Here is a 23,907-nt window from a genome sequence, read left to right as displayed (position 1 = left end):
ATCCAACACACAGAGTAAATTAGATCATGAACATAAAAGATAGTATAATAGAGCTCAGTAAATAATAGTTGTTATTATCTAAAATACTAGGTATTTTTAATTTAATGAACTATATTTCAGTATGATGGGTCTCAGCATTACTTCATTCCCACTACTGCTCCCTGGTATTTCACCGTAATAAATATTTTGTACCTTCATAAATGTCTTGACAAGAGAAGGGAGGTAATGTTAAATCAGAAAAGAAAAAAAGCAATTTAATATTTTGACACATACTACCTGGTATGAGAAAGGTACAGTGACAAAAAAATTAAATAACAGCTTCTAAACTTTTGGTAAATATTTTAAAAAGCAACCTCTCTAATACAAGTAACACATAATGATACCAATCCTACAGATTCAAACATTATGTCCTTGCCATTAAAATTAGTAGAATAAATCCCTCGTTTAGGGCAGTTAAGTTAAGAGCCCTACCTTTCTTCAACCAAACCCTAAACTGAGGAAATCTTCTCTGTTTTCCTCAACCCCATGAAAATTATTCAAAACCCATGTGCACTAAGTGATTGTGAGATTCCTCATATTCTATAGTCCCTTTCCTATACCTCAATGCTTTAACTTGGTAGCTTTCTTGACTTTACCCAAAGCCTCCCTTCTCTTTCACGTAAGAAAAAAAATTTCATGTAAAATTGAGCTGCTTATTTCTTTATCCCCTTTCTCCTTTGCTTCTCCCATTTCATTACTCCAGGCTTGGCTGTTATTCTAAGTTGCAGATTCTGATTAGTAGCAGATTTCCACATAAGTGAGTGACAATTTGTAATATATACTTGCAGCAACTGATACTGTTAATTAAATTTTAGGATACCTTTGTGTTGTGTATTACTGAGCTTTAGCTTACCAAGACAACAGTATACTTTATGTTTTTCAATTCATTTATTCATCCCAAAATATTTATTTATTTAAGTACTTACTACATGTACTGGGTATACAGTGGTGAATAAGACACATACATACTCTACCCTCAATTTTCTATTCAATGATTAAACTATAACCACATAATGTTATAAATATAAGCACAAAATATAAAAAAAAAATCTTTATTCACAACTCTTGAAAGTGTCATAGTGGTTCCTTGAGTTTTCTGGATAGTTGAGAAGTCAACTGGTGACAAACTAGAGCTAGTTTGTACCGACTGTTATATTTTCAGGAATTTTGCAAGCCAACTGTTAGATAAAGCCATTATTTAAAATTAAAATATATAAACATAATTAAGCAAATTATATTCAAAACAAAGATAATACTCAAACTGATCACTTCCAATTTATTTTATTACATTTTACTATTATCTATGCACTTGAGATTATTTACACCTATTGTTATCTATATGGTGGCAATTCTATATAATGGTTTGCCACTGTGCATCTCTTCTTAATTCTGTGACATCATATTGGTAGCCTGAAATTGGCCATGGTAGAAGTATTTATATAAGAGAAATGAGCTAACACTGCAAATCAGGTTGTTTGGTTGGTTGGTTGGTTTCCAGAAAGCCAGTTCAATATTTGTCAGCACACACTGAGTTACATAAAAATACCAAGTAAATTTTTAAAGTTTTAGGTGCAAGTTTCTTGGATGTATTGAGTCATTTCCTGCTTTTTAATACAAAGTATACTGAACATATTTTCTTTCATCATTTCTGGACAACTCTGGATTATCAATAGGAACATTTATGATTACCCTGGACTATGATATTAAGCCTGAACACCTCCTTGTGTCCTTACTGAACATCTTTCAGCCTGCTGTCAGGCTGCTAGCTGTCCCCGCTGCCAGTGGTTGGGTGGTTCCTTTTGCCATCATTTATCAGATGCTCCTAACCTTCTCTGGGCTTTGAAATCATATTACACTGAAGTCCTTAGAGCTATGAGTAAAGTAAGAGTAAACATTATCTCAGAGAAGATATTTTGTATTATAAAAGTGATTATTAACCATTGATGCACAAACTTTATTAGATCTACTTTCCTTACTCATAGCTTACTTTTTATCACTTCTTGGTTGGTAGTAAGTTCAAGATAGGCAAGGTTTTGAGAAAGTTAAGTTTAAACCAAACCATGTTGATATGAAAGCTTGAAAATAAATTCCTCCTCACAGACAAAACTCTGGATTTTAAAGAAATGCAAGATGCTTACGAGAACACATAACACTGAAGAGACGTTGAAACAACTAAGTGTGCATAGTTCAAAGAGGCTTTAATGACTCTATCACGGAATTCCAGTAAATCCACTGCATCATTAAGAACGTTACGAACCTAAACAAGGGAAAATGAAATACCAACAAACAACATTAAAATACATCAAATTTTAATTAGATAGGTTAGCAAACACAAAAATTTCTATGCATTCTTGATTATCTAATCATAAAAAGAAGAAGAACTCAATAGGAACCAGGCATAAGATTTGGGTATAAAATCATCCAACAAAACTACAGACACAGAAAACTTAGAAATAAGCAGAAAAAGATCTACGTATAGAGATTTCTAACATGAAAGCCAATCTGTATGATGTGGCAGTGGAGCAACAAGGTGAAAACTGCTGTAACAGTGAGATATACAGTCAAAGGAGTATGGCACATAGGAGCTGGAAAGAGACTATATGATTTCTGCCCAAAACAGTAAAAGATCAATAATTTATGAAATATATTTTTTAAAGTTTAGGGTTTTTAGGGTTAGATTTTACTTTAAAATTTAAGTTCTAAGGAAAGAGATATAATAACTTTAAAAATCAAAAGTGGAGTAGGAGGTGTCAGTAAAGAAACCAACTACATAGTGAAGAAGCCAAGGTGTGCAGAGGGGTGGAAAGTATTTCCATTCATAAAAACACAGGGATAATATATAAAAAAGCTAAGCACCAACTAACAAATGGCGACTTGCCTATGATAGTCAAAATTATTATAAAATTTGTTAACTGATAAAGTTTTTTTTTTAAAGTTTTTTGAAGTTTTTATGTATTACCAGATGGGTAATACATTATAGTAAGAGGTGAAAATTAGAGAAAAAGAGATTAATTTTACTTAGAAGTTAGTGTTTCTTTAAATTCCCCTCAAAATGTTATCATCTTTCTAAATTAACATGACAATTATAGTATTAATGAAGAATAAAAGGGTATGGAAGGAAAAAGAGGAAGATAAAGTCAAACTTCTTCTAAGTACTTCTTCAAATATACCTACAAGGCATATTATATTTTTATTACCTGTTCCCCAACTCCTATCCCCACCAAACTATTATTGCCATGACAAGAGATAGCAGAATTATATACACATCTAATCCTTGACCCAGCAATCTTACTTCTAGAATTCTATACCAAAATAAACAAGCAAAACTATGAAATAACATATACACAGGCTATTACTACATACAGCACTATTGGTAACAACAAAAGACTGGAAACAGCCCAAATATCTATCAATAGGGGATAGGTTGAATAAACTACATTCACAAAATAGAATAATATACAGCTATAAAAAGGACTGAGTAAGATCTATGGAGCAACCTCCACGATATATTGTAAAACAAAAAAAGGCAAGATGCAAAACAGTGTGCATAGTATTATACCTTTTATCTTATAAAGGGAAGGAAATGAAGATATATGGATTTGTTTATATTAAAAAAACAAAAAATGTAAAACAGTATTCAATAGTATATTATTAGAATAATATTGAGATTGTTATTTTAAACTATATTTTAGGATATATTCTAGGATATATTAATGTCTTTAAGAACAAAAATTTTCTTGTAAAAGAAAAGAACTGCAAATTAAAAAATCAAGAGTAAAATTCCATAATCTTGAATTCTGAACTTGAAACCTCAGTATACACTCATGATATATTTTTATCTGTCAAAAACAAATACATTTTATCTTAATAAAATACATTTTATTTTTTATTTAAAAAATAAATACATTTTATCTAGAAGTAATGATCAAACCAGTAGCAATGAGCACACCTAGAACCTGGATCATGGTCTCTAAATAACATTCCCCTCCAAAAGGAACAAGGCCTTCTTGGAAAAATGGTGGATTTCAAGTCTGGGACAGGAAATGTATCAATATAAGACACCTGGAACATCTTGTCAGAAATGCAAGCAAGCTGTTGAAATCATCTCAAAAGAACACAGGAGTCAAATGGCCAAAGATGGAACCATTGGAGCATTAGAAAGAATAAAGACTGCAATGGATTGAAATATATCAAAAATGTTAAAATCTGCAAGTTTATAATGATAACAACAACAAAGAAACTCATTGGGCATACCAGGAAACCAATTCGCCATTTGAAAACTGGTAAATAAAGGAAAATAATTCAGAATTTGTCTCACTTCAGAGTAACAAATAATTGATTAGGCAAAGTCTTTTACAGAAGAATTCTAGCTAATAAATGCAGAAGGAATGATAGAATTACAAGATGCAACTCCTGATGAAATATGGTTCTAAACAAGTACCATCCATGGCTGCTAAAAATATTAAAGTAAAAGCCTAATGGGAAACTATCTGACATATGAATCAGACTTATAACACCTGAACACACTGATAAATCTCATCATTAAAAGAGAGATAAGCAGACATGTGTCTCGCAACAGGAAGTGTACAGCATCACCCACAAAGTATTCTTTATACTTATCAAGGCTCTATAGCTAATAAGCAGTCTACAGGAAATACAGGGGCTAGATGTACATGTTAAATGTAATCATACCACAGGGATGCAAACAGGAAAATGTAGGAAGTTCAACAGAACAAATGACCTGGTTTTGTAAACAAACAAATAAATAAATAAGGAGGAGGAATTGTTACAGATTTTAAAAGATTGAAGAGACAAATTAAATGCAATATGGGACTTTGTTCCTGGTACAAACCAACTAACTATAAAAATATATATTGACATGTACCACAATGTTCATTGCAGCTCTATTTACAATCTCCAGGACATGGAAGCAACCTAAGAGTCCATCGACAGATGAATGGATAAAGAAGATGTGGCACATATATATAATGGAATATTACTCAGCCATAAAAAGAAACGAAATTGAGTTATTTGTAGTGAGGTGGATGGACCTAGAGTCTGTAATACAGAGTGAAGTAAGTCAGAAAGAGAAAAACAAATACCGTATGCTAACACATATATATGGAATCTAAAAAAAAAAAAAAGGTTCTGAAGAACCTAGGGGCCGGACAGGAATAAAGACACAGATGTAGAGAATGGACTTGAGGACACGGGGAGGGGGAAAGGGTAAGCTGGGACGAAGTGAGAGAGTAGCACTGACATATACACACTACCAAATGTAAAATGGATGGCTAGTGGGAAGCAGCCGCATAGCACAGGGAGATCAGCTTGGTGGCTTGTGACCACCTAGAGGGGTGGGATAGGGAGTATGGGAGGGAGATGCAAGAGGGAGGAGATATGGGGATATATGTATATGTATAGCTGATTCACTTTGTTATACAGCAGAAACTAACACACCATTGTAAAGCAATTATACTCCAATAAAGATGTTTTAAATATATATATATATATATATATATATATATATATATATATATATATATATATATATATAGAGAGAGAGAGAGAGAGAGAGAGAGAGAGAGAGAGAGAGAGAGAGAGAGGGAGAGAGAGAGGGAGAGAGAGGGAAAATAATGGGAGAAATGGGACCTGTTACTGTAGACAGACTTAGGAGACAACTGGAGAAATGTGAGATATCACTATGATTATGTTAAAATAAAAATAGTTCCTACCTTTTAGACTTTTTTTTAAAGTCTTAATCAAAAAGAGTGTTGCCAGGACTAGTGGTAAAGAAAAAGACACTGATAGGTTTGCTTCATTCTTCCAAGAGTGGGGGAAATGACTGCAGAAGGGGAGTAGTCCGATGGCAGGTGCTTCAAAGGAGCTGGAGTTCTTTAGGGAAGAAGAAGTTATTGTGGTCTGGAATCAGCAATGAGGGGTAAGGAGACAACTACCCGACCCCCAGACCCAGTAATACTTGACATAAAGAAGAAAAACACCTCTACTTAAGAAGGCTGTAGGAGAAACACTTGTCTCAGGAGTCAGCAGGTTTTTTACTTTTTTTTCATAAAAATGTGAAGTGTACTTTCAGTGATAAGGCTGAGCTCTGTCTGCAAGGCCACAGGTACATGCTGCAGGTTGTGCACTGCACAATTCTAGGTCTAAGTGATGGGCCCCCTAGAATTGAGCAAACCATGACTGTAGGTGGTGAACCTGTGAGTCTCTCTTTAAATCCTAGGCTGTTCTAGGTTTGTCTTTCAGGGAGGAGAGAAGAGAGCTACACCACAGACCCCATGCTCTGATTTCAGACAGAGACTGGATCAGGCCACTTGTCTCACTTTGAGTCCTTTCAGGTCCATCAGCCTATAGGAGCCCCTCTCTCCGTTGCCTTTGCCTCCCTGCTTCTGGACCAGGAGTCAAGCAGGTTGGAGGCTTCCCTCCACACTCTGCATTTTTGTTCCATTTCTGGTCCACAGAGATGTTTATCCTATTTTTGAATCCAGATAAGTCTCTTTTAAAAATGCATTTCATAAATTATTGATCTCTTTAGAGCCAAATGTACGTCTCATCCTTCCAAGTATGAACTTATGATACCATTTTCACCAGAAGTCTGAGCTCCCAGAGACTTTTTAAGAGGTCCAAAATGCCATCCTCTCCCAGAAGCATTTTAAAGCTAATGGAATGAAACAGAATTTTCTAAAGGAAGTTATATGGTCGTTTCTTTATAGCAACATGATACCCAGTGAAATAAACTGGCTGTTAACACAGGTTTAGGAAAATTCAATATTTATAAAATCCGATGTATAATCCTCTGTCATTACTCAAATTATAGGCAGACTTCTTAAAATTCATATTGGCCTAAAGCTTCACATGGGGGAATTCTATTTTTTGTGAATGTGGAACACTAGAACAGGAATAAAACATCCTGGTCATGATAATAAACAAAAGACACACTGATAATTGCTGTTATAATTTCAAAGCTATGGTGAATCCAACATCAGAAATGTCCTGTGCTGAATTTTAAAATGCACCCATTTACTCCGTTCAATTCAGGGCAGCTTCAGGACTAACCTGTCCCTACTTGTATCACCTAATACTTCTATCTGACCACAATATTTAGACTTCTCAGACTGACATAAGTCCAAAAATTCTGTTTCTACACTTCCAAATACTCATTTAATCCTAAACATAGATATAGCCATAGCAATGGTTACCATTTATCTTTGCTTTACATACATTATCTCATTTAATCATCAAAATCACTCTTTCTTTAACTCTTATCTTTACAGGAGATAGACTGACTAAGAATCAAATAATCTTGAATTATGGCAACAATTAAAAGCCAAAGCTGTGCCCCATGCTAAAGTGAGAGAGGCAGGAAAGAGAAAATGGTAAACTCGAGACCTGAGGAATGCCTCATCTCCTCCACCTGTACCCTCTCCCTCCTAGGCACTTCCTCCCAGCAAAGACATCAACTATCCCTTTTGGAAAGAATCATCCACTGGGATTCAGCCTGGAGACAAGGGACAACTTAAGAAACCGTCTCACTCTAGGTTACTGTATCATATAAAAGCTGAGGTCCAGAGAGACAGGTAGGGCAATGAAGCCTATTGCCAGGTAGCAACTGCCAGGTCAAGGTCTGGATTTAATAATTAGGACTCAACATGATCTCTGGTTTCTGAGTTAACAAAACACAAATCAACCAAGTCTACCAAGCTTCTGAGAAAACTGTAAGACTCTAAACCAGGCAAACAAAAAGTTGTGATTGTTGTCCCTATAGCAATCTGTGGCTCCACCTCACAACAACGTTAAGTGGGCTGCTAAAATGTACGGACCCCAGTAAGGGAATCCTCCCAAGTGGGAAATCTTCCCAGAAAGGCAATCTAGAGTTGCCAAATTAACCAAGCAACTAACTTTATTGCTAAGAAAAAGAGTTCTCAAGATATTCCTGGCCAGCTGGGTTTTTGCTAGGAACCTGGTAATCACAGTGCGTTGTTTTCCCTTCTCCCATTTTCCAAATTGTTTCCATTGCAGCCGCCCTGTTTTCCCTTCGTCATTATAAACTGGGAATATGGGGAAGAGAAGAATATTAAAATTCGAATTTATTTATAGTTTTCCAGACCAGAGAGTTGGAGCTGGAATGACTGGATTAGTCTAGGTTATCATCTTTTAGAGGGGGATGGGTTTGTTTTCAGTTGCATATAGAATAGCTGCAAAGTTAAGTAGTGCACTTCTGAATTATACATACATGTGAATAAGGGAAAGTATGTGTGGTGAGTAGATTGTAAGGGGATTAGTGATTTCTATATCCTCATATTCACATCCTTATGTAAGTCTCTCCACTGTGTGTAGACTGGACCTTGTAGCTTGCTTCCAGTGAACAGAAATAGGCTAAAGTGATGAGATGACACTTCTGAGTTCAGGTTATAAAAGACTGTGACTTATGTCTTGCTCACACTCTCTGTGCCCTTCGTAACTGCTCTGACAAAGCTGCCAAGTTGTGAGCTGCCCTGTGAAGAGGCTACATGCAAGGAACTGAGGGTGGCCTCCAGTCAACTGCCCTCAATTCAACAGATGTTGATAAATGGAATCTTGCCAACAACCTTATCAGTGAGCTTGGAAGCCAATCCTCCCCAGCTGAGCCCTCAGGTGCCACTAAGCCCTGGCCAACACCTTGACTGCAGCCTTGTGAGAAACTATGAGCCAGAAACCCCAGCTAAGCCATGCCTGGATTCTTGACCCACAGAAACTGAGAGATAATAAGTGTTGCTGTTTTAAGTCACTAAGTTTTCAGGTGATTTATTATGTAGCCATCGGTAACTAATACAGTTACGGTGCTAAACAGCCAAAAAAGATAGACTATAGTGGATATCTGTTGGTTTCTGTCTGCCCAGAATCAAACGCTATCTTTTCTGGTAAATATGCTTTGGTTTTCCTTTGGGAAACCATTCCGCCTATTATTCTAAGTGACTAAGTGGTTTACATGGGGTTGACTCATCATTCCCTCCACCTCCCAACGAAACATACTTGACCCAGACTTGGTACATGAGATCCAATGCTGAGATCTCTGCTGTAATTACTAAGGGGCTGGAGGGGAAAGCACTCTTTCTGTTGGATTTGAAGTTGGTAGAATGTAAGCCTGGAGCTACCAAGGCCTCAAAAGAGAGACAGCATTTGTGAAAATGAAGCCAATACAGAAAAATGGACCATTGAGGAAGAGATATGATGGAACTCCTGTTGATCTTATTTAAGCCTCTGGATCCAGTACAGCCTCATCAGTCCCACCTCTTGACTTCACATGGACCAATAAATTTCTTTTGTTTCTTTATTCTTTACCTTCATTCAATTAATTTGAGATGAATTTATGAAAAAACAAAAGATTTTCAACATATTAATCTAGGAGGTCCCATGAGAACAGGAACCAAACCTGTCTTATTCACAGCTGTACTTCCCATTGCCTAGCTCAATGCCTGGCAAGTAGGGCATTGAATAAATGAAATTGTTCTAAGAAAAAACTATGAATAGACCCAGCTTAGCAAAAATGCAATACAAATGTCTTATAATCACTGAGAGAGTAAGACTCCTTTACAAAAATAAAAATACTATTCTAGTCCTAAAATTTTGAAAGATTATTTGCAAACATTACTTTAAGTATAAAGACAATTTGGATTAGATAAGCTATTTAAGAACCTCCATTGTTCATCTTATCTTATGTAAAAATCCTCTAATTCTAGGATGATTCCTTTTTATTATGAAAGAAAAACTTCCTTTTTAAATATATTCTCATCTTGGGGCATTTCTGAAATTAAGACAATACTATATTAGCTAGCCACCAAGCACTACATGAGTAAAAGTGTGTCCCCAAATCAGCTGATTAGAACTCACAATGCATTCTTTGTCATAGACACAATACTATAAATAATGTTTTGGTTCCCAGGTTGACTAACAAAAATATATACTTACACCATCACCAAGATCCAAACACTCATTTACAAGAAATACAAAAGACAGAGAAGTATGTCAAACCACACCATGGGGATACAATTAGCAATGTCCACGCTGTGGGGCTGGACAAACAATTTGGTTTCAACAAATAAACCGCAGGGGGTAAAATAGAGATGGAAGGGGAATCTACAGACTAAAAGAGACTTAAAAGATATGTCAACCAATTGCAACATGTAAACCATTCTGGATTCTGATTCAAACAAACAAACTTTTAAAAATGTGACATGGCGGAAACAATCGAAAATTTGAACACTTCTTGGATATTTGATAACATTAAGGAATTATTATCATTTTTAATGTATGATAATGGTATTGTGGGTATGTTAAAAAAAGTCCTTATCTTTTAGTTGTATATATTGAAAACTTCACAGCTGAAATGATACCTGAATTTGCTTCAAAATAACTGGGGGAGGGGGAAAGTAGATATGGACATGGATGGGGCAGGTTTGATCATGGGTTGACGGCTGTTAGGGCTGGGAGATGAGTACATAGAGATTCATTATACTATTCTTTCTATTTTTGTGTGGCTTAAATTATCCATAATAAGTTTAAAATTTTTTAAATAAGAAAGTAGAGGGACTTCTCTGGCTGGCCAGTGGTTAAGACTCCGCACACTGCAGGGGGCCCAGGTTCAATCCCTGGTCGGGGAAATAAGATCCTGCATGCTACAAGGTGCCGCCAAAATTTAAAAAAAAAAAAGTAGAACAAAGAAAATGTATAAGGTACCTAATTATTATCAATCTGGTGACCATTATCCAGATTGCCTGTGAAAATCTGGATACTCAGTCTAAAGAATACCTGAACAGACACATCCAAGAAATCACAAGATACATGCTTCCAAATTTTTTTTCAAAGATTTTTTTTTTGATGTGGATCATTTTTAGCATCTTTATTGAATTTGTTACAATACTGCTTCTGTTTTATGTTTTGGTTTTTTGGCCGCAAGGCATGTGGGATCTTAGCTCCCTGCGCCCAACCAGGGATGGAATCCTCACCCCCCGACAATGGAAGGCGAAATCTTAGCCACTGGACTGCCAGGAAAGTCCCTCAAATTTTTATAGTAATTATAATCATCTGAATTCGGAATACTGAAGATAGAGGCAACTGCTATGGACAGGAGAAAGAAAGGAAGAAGATAGAGTTCCCTTTCCTTTGGGAGAGAGTTTGCCATCAACACATTGTCTTTGGCCACTCCTCCTAACTTTCATCAACTAACTTTTTCCCATTTTAGCTTGTCTTAGGTAATTCTTAAAAGGGGAAAAAATATTTTTTAATCAGGTTAAATAAACTCATACAATTATAAATAAATAAAATAAGGTAACCCTGACAGTGATCAGCAGGTTATTAGTCTGCCTTGAGGTCAGCTCCAGCAGTTAAATCTAACTTGTTACAGCTTCCTTCCTTCTTCCTCAACTGAATCCACATATTCCCTCAATGCTTCAAGTTTCACTATCCCTGTTGTCAAACCCAAGTTCATGTGCCGGAGGCACAGTGAGGCCAAACAAACCAAGACATTGAAGTCTGGAGAACAGAAAAGTTTATTGCAAGGGCTAAGCAAGGAGAAAGGGCAGCTCATGCTCAAAAGGCCCAAACTCCCCGACAGTTTTGGGGGAAGAGCTTTAAAAGGTAAGATTTGGGGTGAGGGCTGCAGGGTATGTGATTTTCTTCTGATTGGTTGGTGGTGAGGTAACAGGGTGATGTTTCTGGAATCTCAACCTTCTTATTCCAACCAGTCTGGGGTCTACATGCTTGTGGTCAAGCATGCAGTCACCATCCTCCAGCTGGGTTGGGGTCTTAGTTTTCGTAGAACAACTCAAAGATATGGGCTTTTGTACCAGGGAGGGCCCCATAGGGTCCTGCTCAGTTTTAATCCCCTCTTTTCTTTGATACTCCTGAACCTTGAGGGGAACAGGTGAGGGACAAGAAAGGGAATAATGTTTTGGATAGAGAGGTTAACCATAAACTTGGCAGAGAAACTCGGGTTTAGGGGGCCTCAATTTCATCCCTGCCTCAACACCATAATTTCAGTACCTGTGGGCACTCATATTCTACGTCAGTGAAAGGTTCTTATTTTATGTCATGAAAAAGTCACTAATGGTATAGTTAAAATATTTCTAGTATGACTGAATCTTTATAAACCTGATTTAAATATAATTAATGAAGATAATTCCATTTTCTGTATTGTAAACTAATGTGAAAAGAAGAAGATTTAATCAACCTGAAACATAATTATACCTGCATGGTCCTTCTTTTAGTTAATGTTACTTGAAAATCTTTCCACTCCCAACGTTGCTCCACCACATGTGCAAAAACAACATGTCCATTTCCACAGGCTCCAGCAATCTGGGTGCCATCAATTGACCATGTGATATTAAATATGCTGCCAGTGTTGGGCTTTTCTAAAGCATATGACCACTGGGGAAGAAAGAACAAGAATAGAATTAATTTATTTCAAAAACATTTTAGAGAAGTTTCAAATTGAGCATATGTTAACATACTAGGATGACTTTTTTTTAAAGAATGTGTCTTTATTCTAGAATTATTTAGAAATATTTTCTTAATAAAATGATAGCATACTGAAATGGAAGATATAGATGTGATTTTTAAAGTATACAGTAGAATACATAATATGATAAAAGAGTATGAAATCACTCAAGAACTGCAAAACACCCACACCATTTTGATTTTCATTTAATTTTAAGCAGTTAATACTAAACAGGTAAATACAAAGATTATGTAGGAAAAAAACAGACATCTTACTATTAATTCATAAGGATCTCTATAGTCCACACATCTAAAAACCTGTTACAATATTTCTATAGTGTCACTAGAAATTGAAACTAAACACACAATGTAACTAAAACACCTCTAAAACACATATCTTAAACCATGAAAGTACAAGTAAATAGATATTTTTCTTTTTCTCACAGTGCAGTTATGTATAACCTCTTCTAGAATCTATCTGTTTGAGAAAGCAATCTAGCAATATCAATAAGCATCACCTGGAAAAAGGAGATTCTTGTGTGTGTGTGCAAATAAGACAGTAAGAAAAAAAACTTTTTCAAAGATGGTATTATATGCATTTTCTTTCATTCTTTCAGATGAAACATACATATTTACTAGGAGGATGATTTATTTATTTGACTAAATTTATTTATAGTCTCTTTCCATTCTTTTAACCTTACAGACTACAGTCAAATTAAGTCTTGATTTTTTGTTGTTGTTGCCCTTGGGTGGGCATTTATTTTTGTTCTACATTGGTTTTTTGTTTGTTTGTTTTAATATTCATTATCAGCTATGGGCTCACTGACATAAAATTTGGAGAAAAGAGAAAAAATATAGAAAAAATTCACTAATCCACACTACTATAAAACAAGACTTTAAATTCCCAATAAAAGTTTACATATCCAATAAAAAGGCTGTATGACTCTTACTACCCACTGACACTTTTTTTCAACTCCTTCCCATCCCCCTTCAAATCTCTAACTATTGCTTAAGTAAAAGGCTCTATGATAACGTTACTATGAAGAAGGTAATGAACAAACTGTAAGCTTTGCTTCATCAGCAGCATAAACATATATACATAAAATTCAAATTTTTAAACTATTTACTTTAAAGCATGATTTAAAAATACCCAAAGAACTGAATCACCCAGAAAAATCTTACTCAAATTAAACATACAAATATTTATCTAAGAACTCATGCCTGATACTAAGAAGAGAAAATGAAAAGAAATTTTAGATATTATCATCACCCTATATTCCTCTGACTTCTTTCAGAGTCCACATGAACCATGATACCCAAGTTATATTAAATTCTTACCTTCTAAAAAATTAAATTTCTTCCTCTTTGCAATTACTCTAGTAATAAAAAAAAAATACAAGCACAAGCAAATCATCAGAGAAGGAGTCTTGAATAGTTACTAAATTTGAGGGGACAGGGTTTTATTTTGTCCAATCAGTAAAGTTAATTTTTATTGGCAAATCAGAAAGATTTATCATTTGTCCTTTTTTTGAAAAATTGAGGTATAGTTGATTTACGACATTAAATTAGTTGCAGGTGTACAACATAGAGATTCAAAACTTCTTTAGATTATATTCCATTTAAAGTTATTATAAAATACTGGCTACATTCCCTGTGCTTATCATTTGTGCTTTTAAAGAGACTTTTAATGCTCCAAGTCTCTTTTCTTCTCCAAATAAGCCATGGAACACTGGATTCACATTTGCATTTCCAACCACTAGAAAGAAATGAAGCAGCCTCCCTGGATGTAATTTAGTGGTGCTAGCAGCAAGAACTCTGAAAATGAATTTTTACCTATCCCTCTCATTTATGCTAATCTCTTTGACCAAACTATCCCTTTGTTTAAGGTAGTGTTACTCAAAATGTGCTCAGGCCAGCACCATCTATATCACTTGTGATCTTGTTAGAAATGCAAATTAATAGGCCCCGCACCATCCTATTGAATCTGACCCTCTAGTGGATGAGCACCAGGAAACTTTTTGTTGTTGTTAGTCTGTTTTTCTTTTTAAATTTTTTTTTATTGAAGTATAGTTGATTTACAATCTTGTGTTAATTTCTGCTGTACAGGAAAGTGATTCAGTTATACATATAAATATTCTTTTTTAAATATTCTTTTCCATTATTGTTTATCATAGGATATTGATTATAGTTCTCTGTGCTATACAGTAGGACCTTGCTGTTTATCCACCCTGTATATAATAGCTTACATCTGCTAACCCCAAACTCTCACTCCATCCCTCCCCCAACCCCCCACCACCACCACCTTGGCAACCACAAGTCTGTTCTCTATGTCCGTGAGTCTATTTCTGTTTCGTAGATAGGTTCATTTGTGTCATACAGTATTTTAGATTCCACATACAAGGGATTTCATATGGTATTTGTCTTTCTCTTTCTGACATACTTCAATTAGTATAATAATCTCTAGTTGCATCCATGTTGCTGCAAATGGCATTATTTAGTTCTTTTTTATGGCTGAGTAGTATTCCATTGCATATATATACACCACATCTTCTTTATCCATTCATCTATCAATGGACATTTAGGTTGTTCAGGAAACTTTTAATGAGCTCTTCAGGAGATTCTTAAGCATCATAAAGTTAGGACACTCGTCCTCAACTCTGTACATTAGAAATCATCTGGGAAGCTTTTTTCAAAAAAAATACCGAAAACCAGGAATACAACCAAATAAATCCAGAATTTCTTGGGGTGGGGTCTGGATATGTTCTTAAAAGTTCTCTGGGGGCTTCCCTGGTGGCGCAGTGGTTAAGAATCCACCTGCCAATGCAGGGGACACGGGTTCGAGCCCTGGTCCGGGAAGATCCCATGTACCATGGAACAACTAAGCCTGCACGCCACAACTACTGAGCCTGTGCTCTAGAGCCCGTTAGCCACAACTACTGAGCCCACGTGCCTAGAGTCCATGCTCTGCAACAAGAAAAGCCACCTCAATGAGAAGCCCGCGCACGGCAAAGAAGAGTAGCCCCGCTTACTGCAACTAGAGAAAGCAGGCTCAGTAGTTGTGGCGTGCAGGCTTAGTTGCTCCATGGTACATGGGATCTTCCCGGACCAGGGCTCGAACCCGTGTCCCCTGCATTGGCAGGTGGATTCTTAACCACTGCACCACCAGGGAAGCCCCCAGAGAACTTTTAAGAACATATCCAGACCCCACCCCAAGAAATTCTGGATTTATTTGGTTGTATTCCTGGTTTTTGGTAATTTTTTTGAAAAAAGCTTCCCAGATGATTTCTAATGTACAGAGTGTGCAGCAACGAAGACCCAACGCAGCCAAAAATAAATTAATTAATTAATTTTTTAAGAAAGTTCTCTAGGTGATTTTAATGTAGAACCACTGTTCTAAGAGAAAAGCAAAATCTGTGATTCGCTTTAAGACTATCATTAGCTGCTGACTCACTGTTAATACCAAGCCAATGAATTTGCTAACACTTGAGATTACATGACCCTTGTTTTATCCACTAATCCAGCTTCTCTTTGTTATGTATAAATTTTTCTTACATTCATCAAGCTAATTTTTTTCTTTGAAACTTTTTATTAGAATTTCAAACATAAAGTGTAATAGGAAGAATAACATAAAGCAGTGGTTCTCAAACTTTAATGTGTATTAGAATTACCTAGAGGGATTGTTAAAATAAATGGCTGAGCTCCAGTTTCTCTGATTTAGTAGATCTAGGGTGGGGGCCAAAGTGTTTGCATTCTAACAAGTTCCCAGGTGGTGCTCAAGCTTCTGGTCCAGCAACCACACTTTGAGAATGGCTGGTATAATGAAGCCCCATTACCCAGTTTCCAACAATTATCAACTAATAGGTAATTCTTATCTCATGTGTACTACCACCACGGCCCAGATCATTTTGAGCAGTCCCTCACATCATATCATTTCATCACAAAATACGTCGGCATATATCACTAAAAACACAAAGATTTTTTAACCCAACCTCAATACTATTATTAAACCTAAAAACAATTAACAGTAACTCCTTAATATTATCATAGTATCTAGTCACTGTTCAAATTTTTTCCAATTGTCCTTTTTTGTCTTCAGTTTGTTGGAATTAAGATACAAATAAGGTACAATCATTTTGATTGGTTGCGAAGTCTCTTAGATTTCTTTTGATCTATAAGTTCCCCTTACACATGTTCTTTTCCCTTGAAATTTTCTGTGGTTGAGGAAACTGGATCGTGTCCTGTTGTTTCCCATAGTCTGGATTTTACTCTCTGTATTCTCATGGTGTTAACATGTTAGTCTGTCCCCTTTATTTGCTGTTAATTGATAGTGAGATCTAGAGTCTTGATCAGATTCAGGTTTGATTTTTTTGGCAAGAAAACTTCGTAAGTGATGTTGTGTACTTCCAGCAGGAAGCATTTAATGTCCGAATGTCTTCTTATGCTGTTAGCAAATGATAATCATTGCCTAGGAGGACTAATTCACTTACAGTTGCAAAATGGTAATATTCCAATCCTTCTTTCTTCATTTACTAGCTGTAATAGTGCTACAAAAAGAAACATTTCCTCAACTATTTGGTTACCCTGGGATACAGTTCATATATCAAAGGCAGAATAAATTGATTATTTCCCCTTAATTATTAGTTTTCAAAAATATAAATTTGAATAGTGACAATATTATCAGTAGATAATTGTTAACTGTTAACTGTTAACTGTTTTTAGGTTTAATAATGGTATTGAGGTTAGGTTAAAAAAGAAGTCTTTGTGTCAGTAATATATACTGAAATATTTAGTGATGAAAAGATGTAATGTCAGGGATTTGCTCTAAATGATCTGAGCCATGGAGAAGTAGGTGGTGGTATAGATGAGATACGAATTAGCCATTAGTTAATAATTACTGGGTAATGGGTAAATAAAGATTCATTCATTCATTCATTTAGTTGGTTCCCTTGTAACTTCCAAATGTAACCAAGAAATGTTACTGTTTAGTATCAAGAACTCATTAATTTTAACATATTTGATGTGTTTTTATAAATACAGTGCTCCAATTAGCCCAATTTTAGCCAGTGGAATCCCCTTTCAGTTGGTTCTTTACTCTTTTTGACAGAACCCTGTAGTTTTTGATCACTTCCCCGGCTTTGTACAATGAATGACAAAATGTTCCAGTCCCGTTTTTATATTTCCTGACCCACACCTGGCATCAGTCTTTTCTTCAGTGAGTCATGGTGAACTTTATGGAAATACGGAAAATGGTACTGAAAAAAACCCCACAAGTGCTAAGGGTGCTCGCTGTTACTGAGCTGATCATTAAAGCCTTTTCTAGGCCTTTTTAATAGACAGAACTAGGAAATTTTTTCAATAACTCAAACTGATACTTCCATTTCAAATCCAGGAACTGTAGGATTTTTATTTACCCTCTCCAATCTTACCTCAGTATCTGCTTTCACTTAGCCAAAAATCCCAGCTGTTAAGAGCACCAATATAAATACTCAGAATAACAACATCAACACCACAAGCAAATAGTTACAAAAGAGTTAAAAAATTTTTTTCATTCTTTTGCCCTTAAGCTTATATCCCTTTTTTTAAAAATGACAACTTTATTGAGATATATTTCACATTATAAAATTCACCCTTTTAAAGTATAGAATTCAGTAGTTTTTTCAGTGTAGTCAGAGTTGTGCAACCATCACCACTACTATTTTCAGAACATGTTTATCACCACAAAAAGAAACACATGCCCATTAGCAGACACTCCCATTCCCCCCACCCTCACCCCCAAGCTCCTGGCAACCACTAATCTACTTTCATTTTCTATTCTGGCCATTTCATGTAAATGAAATAATACACTATGTGGCCTTTTGTGACTGGCTTCTTGCACTTAGCATAATGCTTTCAAGGTCCATCCATGTTGTAGCATGCATCAGTATGTCATTCTTTTTTATAGTCAAGTAATATAGTATTGTACGGATATACCATATTTTGTTTCTCCATTCATCATTTGATGGGCATTTGAGTTTTTCAACTTTTTTTTACTATTATGAATAATGCTGCTATGAACATCTGTGTATAGGTTACTGTGTGGACATGTTTTCAATTCTCTTGTATACATACCTAGGAGTGGAATTGCTGTGTCTGTGGTAACTCTATGTTTAACATTTTGAGGAACTGCCAAAATGTTTTCCAAAGTCTTAGGATAATTTTCTGTTGAGTCTCTACTGTAAGCACAAGGAACAGACAATCAAATCATTTAAAGTCATTTGGATTAGCTCCTCTCCGGGTAGGTATACAAATGACTGAATACACAATTAGGCTCATTTTTTTCATTTACTTTGGTTTTAGGAATTGCTTTCTAAAAATTTAATTTTGTTTTATAATTATGTAAAGTATTTACAGGGTATCAAAATTAAATTTACCCAAAAAGTATATAAAACGAAGTATAATCAAAGAAGTCCAACCTCTATCCCTTTTCTCTCTCCTATTCTCTCCTTCTCAATATTGATAATTATTTTTTAATTTTATGTTTTATCCTTATATCTTCCTTCATTCTAAGTGTGTATGTGCACAGCTGTGTGTGTGTCTCTGTGTGTGTGTGCATGCACCAGCATTTATCTAAGACAGGGGTCGGAGTAGTGATACAAATATGTCCAATATGAAGACATTATCTATTGTAGTACATGGATATACATATCCTTTTATAGCTATTGATAGTATGATCAATATGTTTTTACGTACTCTGTATATCCATACATGTGACTTCTAGATTGCTATAGCTGAAGCTAAAATTCTCCAGTAGACTCCTTGAAAGACTCATGGGAATAACATTCCTTGAGTTCTTGCATGTTTATACCAGTATGCTTATGACCTTTATATTTAAAAGCCAGAATAGCTGTAGTATCCTATGTTAAGCATTGTACGGTGACGCTACTAAAATCTGACGGCATTCTGATTTTCCTCCCTTTATGAGTGACTTGTTCTTTTCCTTGGATGCCCACAGGACTTATTTCTTCTTCTTTAAACTCCTACAGTTTTATTAGTGTATATCTGGGTGTTGGCCATCTGGGTCAATTTTCCTAGGTATCTGGTATGCCTTTTCAATATCAATTTCAGATCCCTTAGGTCTGAGAAAATCTTTCTTGAATAGTGGCTTTTAGTATTTTTCTGTTCATTGCCTTGGACTTCTCCTTTAAAGATCCCTATTATATGTACTTCAGATTTTCTCTGCCAATCTTCTGTATCTATCACTTTCTATCAAACTTTTATGTCTTTTGCCATTTCCTTGCTTCCATTTTACATTCTATTTATTTTAAGGCATCATCCACTGTGTTCATTGGCTCTTATATTCCTTCTAGTTTGGTCTTCATTTCTGTAATAATTTTTCCTTTTTAAAATAATTCCCTCCTGAGTTCTGTCACCTCTCCTTAAAAGTCTCCCATTCTCCCGTCACCTCATTTCCTAGTTTTTTTAATTCTGATTTATATGGTTATTTAAAAGCTTTTGTCATGGTTTTAAAACATCCTTCAACTTCTTTTGAATTAACTGGTTGCAGTGTTTGTCTGTTTATGGCATGGTTTTGTTGTCTTTGGCAACATTATGTGATTTGACTGTGATCCTGATCTTCTGCTCATTTTTAAGTGAAATGGGTTTTGCTGTACTTTGGGGAGGAAGGGATGTTCCAGAAGGATAGCTCTAGAGCTCTCTCTTCTGTAGTTTTCTCACAGTGATTTAAAAAAAAAAAAAAGCCTCCATTTTTTGAGACTAGCATTCTCTGCCTCTTCTCCAATTTTATTTGGATCTATTCTCATCTTTGCTCAATTGTGTCTGTTCTAATCAAACTGGATTTTAATCTCAGCAATTTCTGCAGTACAGGGCTTTGTCCCAAAAGGAAGCTTGATTTGTTAGTTTGAAGAGTACATTCGACCCAGACATCTCCAGCACTGTCAGATCCTGTCATGATTCCCTTGCACTTACTCCGAATTGGATTCTACAGAAATTTCTTTCCAGTTTCAGCTGCTGTTCTCAGATTGGTCTGTCTCACTTTCAGGTATTTGTTGGTGATCTGGGAGTTCTTCTTTTCTTGTGGTCTTAGAAACCTGGCTACCTTTGCTCTGCTTCCTCATACACAGATGCTGTTACGATGTATACCTGTCAATGGTACTTCTGGGAAAATCACTTGTATTTAGGGTTTTGTAGGGATAGAGTACCACCCACTTTTGCTGTAGTTGCTGTAGGTTTTGGTTATAGTCTTTTCCTTTCTCTGTTTTATGAGGATATTTGAGAGGATTGAGAAACTATGCCACTATACCCAACAACATGGATAAATCTCACAGGTACATGGTTGAATGGAAAAAGTCAGACAAAAGTGTAAATACCATATGATTTCATTTATATAAAGGTTAAAACAATCAAAACTGATCTGTGATGACAGAAGTCAGAATAGTAATTACTGTGGAGGGGTAACTGATGGGGGGAGGCACAAAGGAAATTTCTGGGTTGTTGATAATGTTCTATATCAATATGGGCAATGGTTTCTTCGGTACTTGTATATATAAATAATACTGAGCTGTACACATAAGATACTGTATATGTTTTATCTCAATTAAAAAAAAAACGCTGCCTCTGCCATTATCATTCCCCCAACCTATTTTATTGAAATTATACTTTTTTTGTTTTGTTTTGTTTTTGTTTTTGTTTTTTTTTGCGGTACGCGGGCCTCTCATTGTTGTGGCCTCTCCCGTTGTGGAGCACAGGCTCCGGACGCGCAGGCCCAGTGGCCATGGCTCACGGGCCCAGCTGCTCTGCGGCATGTGGGATCTTCCCGGACCGGGGCACGAACCCGTGTCCCCTGAATCGGCAGGCGGACTCTCAACCATTGCGCCACCAGGGAAGCCCCTGAAATTATACTTTGTTTTCATATTTTGAGACATAATATTGATCTAAAATAAGTAAATGTCAATACTAAAAAATAAAAGGATATATAAAAAATATATACATTTATAGTAATCATAATCAAGTAAAGATGTCTGCTCAATGACTTGTAAGGCACACAGAAAATGAAAATATTTGATTTTTTTGTATGTTATGGTTATGGGTATTATTTTTTCTATTTTTTGTTATCATTATTTTTGTTATAGTTTTTTGCCATAAATTTCTTCAATATATAAGCTGTCTTGTGTATTTAATTAAACTATTTAATACTAATTACTATTTGTGCTTTCACAATACTGGTAAGGTTTTCTATTTTTTTTCATAATTCCGAGCAATAAATTGTAGCTAACATGGTTTTCTTAGAATACAGAATATGAAGAAGTATACATAAATTACTTTTGACTTGGATAAGTGAAAATAATTTATAAAAAAATAACAATATGTACCAAAATCAGAAAAAAGCAAATTCATATTTGTGCTTCTTGGTGAAAAAAAACAACAACACATGTTTTGTTGTTCATTTAAAAAAAGGTTTTTTAATGTTTTTAAGTTACTCCACCAGAGAGGAAGTTTACTTTAACCAATTTAGCCTCATCCTAAATAAGTACAGACATATCTGAAAATTTACCATTATTCTATTCTTTATTCATTCTTCCACGATTATAACCTTTGCCATTAAATAAGTATGATATTACATTATCTGTTTACATATCAGTACTCTCAAAAGAGGTGAGCTACTCCTCGAGTACAGGTATGGATGTTATTCCTTGAATAGTCAGAGTATCACACAGAACTTAACACACACAAATATTTGGTGAATGGATGAATGAATGTGCCTGTGTCTTTAAGCAAGCCTTCCTTCCCAGAGCTTAACCATGACTTCAACCAAACACGACTTTTAAAATTTAAACAAATCCAAGGAGCAAATTAAAAGCCAAAGATTTACAAATTTTAAACTAGCCATCTCAAAAACATCAACGAAACTGACTAAATGGATCAATTCTAGTAAAACTAGTCAAAAGGCTCCAATGGAAGTCATTAATTAAGTTACATCAGTTGAGTTAAAGTAAGTCATTAAAAACCAAAACAATATATTTTGTCTGTACAATGATGTGTTAAAACGCAACATTTGGACTTCCCTTAGTTGTGGCAACTAAGCCCGTGTGCCACAACTACCGAGCCCATGAGCCACAACTACTGAAGCCTGCGCGCCTAGAGCCTGTGCTCTGAAACAAGAGAAGCCACACAATGAGAAGCCTGCGCACCGCAACTAGAGAAAGCCCGCGCGCAGCAACGAAGATCCAACACAGCCAAAATAAATTAATTAATTAATTAATTTTTAAAAAATGCAACATTTATGGAACATCTATATGTTAAGTGTTTTTTAAAAAATAAATTTATTTATTTTATTTTGGGCTGCAGTGGGTCTTCGTTGCTGTGCACGGGCTTTCTCTAGTTGCGGCGAGCGGGGGCTACTCTTCGTTGTGGTGTGCGGGCTTCTCATTGCAGTGGCTTCTCTTGTCACGGAGCACAGGCTCTAGGCGCATGGGCTTCAGTAGTTGTGGCATGAGGGCTCTGTAGTTGTGGCTCGCAGGCTCTAGAGCACAGGCTCAGTAGTTGTGGCACACGGGCTTAGTTGCTCTGCGGCATGTGGGATCTTCCCGGACCAGGGCTAGAACCCGTGTCCCCTGCATTGTCATGCGATTCTTAACCACTGCACCACCAAGGAAGCCCTTAAGTGTTGATTTAAAAAAGATTAAAAGTAAATTCTGTAATAGAACTCTGATGTTGTACTGCTTGCTAAGTTTCTCAATTCTGGACAACAGGGTCTTATTACTGTAAAGCCAGCCCAGTTCCCTCACTTTATGTTTACATTTTATGCCTTTATGGTTTCTAGCAAAGTTGGTTTTATAGCAAATCTGAAAATACAATTCTAATTTTCATTATAAAGACAGAAATTTATTCATGTAGAAAGAAAAACTCTCAGAGAATTAAACTGAAAATTTTTGGCAAATATGGCTAAGGAGGCTTTGGAACACAAATGGCAACCTCCTCCATTTTCTAGGACCTGGCCCTCCCCAGCAATCCCTATGGTTACTGCATTAGAGTCCTGATGGCCATGTTTATACAACATACCCCAACCTGACTGACCAGGCATGAGTTCTTAACCAAGGTTGGGCCAGTGACCCCTTCCCTGAGGGTATTTAGAACTAGGACTAAGATTCTTATCTCAGTCTGGCTACTCTCCTGAGTAGAGATGTATACTTGAGAACTGTTGACATTTGTCACTTTCCAGCAGGTAAACTGGGGAGGGTTGGGGAGGGGTCAGTTTGCTGGGAAAGGAAAAAGAGGAGGGATATGCAGAGAAAAGCAGAGGCAAAAGGCACAAAGGAACCACTTTGTGTGTTTTCTTAGCATTCCAGTTTCTGATTCCTGAGGCCTAGCTACATCCTTGCT

At 35.9% G+C, this 23,907-nt stretch overlaps 1 protein-coding gene across 2 annotated transcripts in view; it reads right to left on the bottom strand.

Annotated features, from left to right (window-relative positions):
- The window catches only part of IFT80 (intraflagellar transport 80), a 105,231-nt gene that overhangs the window by 30,537 nt on the left and 50,787 nt on the right, over positions 1 to 23,907 (bottom strand). For both annotated transcript variants that reach the window (XM_082839898.1, XM_082839899.1), the window contains exons 7-8: positions 12,280 to 12,459; positions 2,178 to 2,296 (exon numbers count right to left, since the gene is read on the bottom strand). In XM_082839898.1, the coding sequence (XP_082696024.1) occupies positions 2,178 to 2,296; positions 12,280 to 12,459 (299 nt within the window). The remainder of the gene's footprint in view (positions 1 to 2,177; positions 2,297 to 12,279; positions 12,460 to 23,907) is intronic.

The sequence above is a fragment of the Leucopleurus acutus genome, assembly GCF_964270905.1.
Source record: "Leucopleurus acutus genome assembly, chromosome: 5".
In the NCBI taxonomy this organism is placed as follows: domain Eukaryota; kingdom Metazoa; phylum Chordata; class Mammalia; order Artiodactyla; family Delphinidae; genus Leucopleurus; species Leucopleurus acutus.
This window is presented reverse-complemented; position numbering and strand designations above follow the sequence as displayed.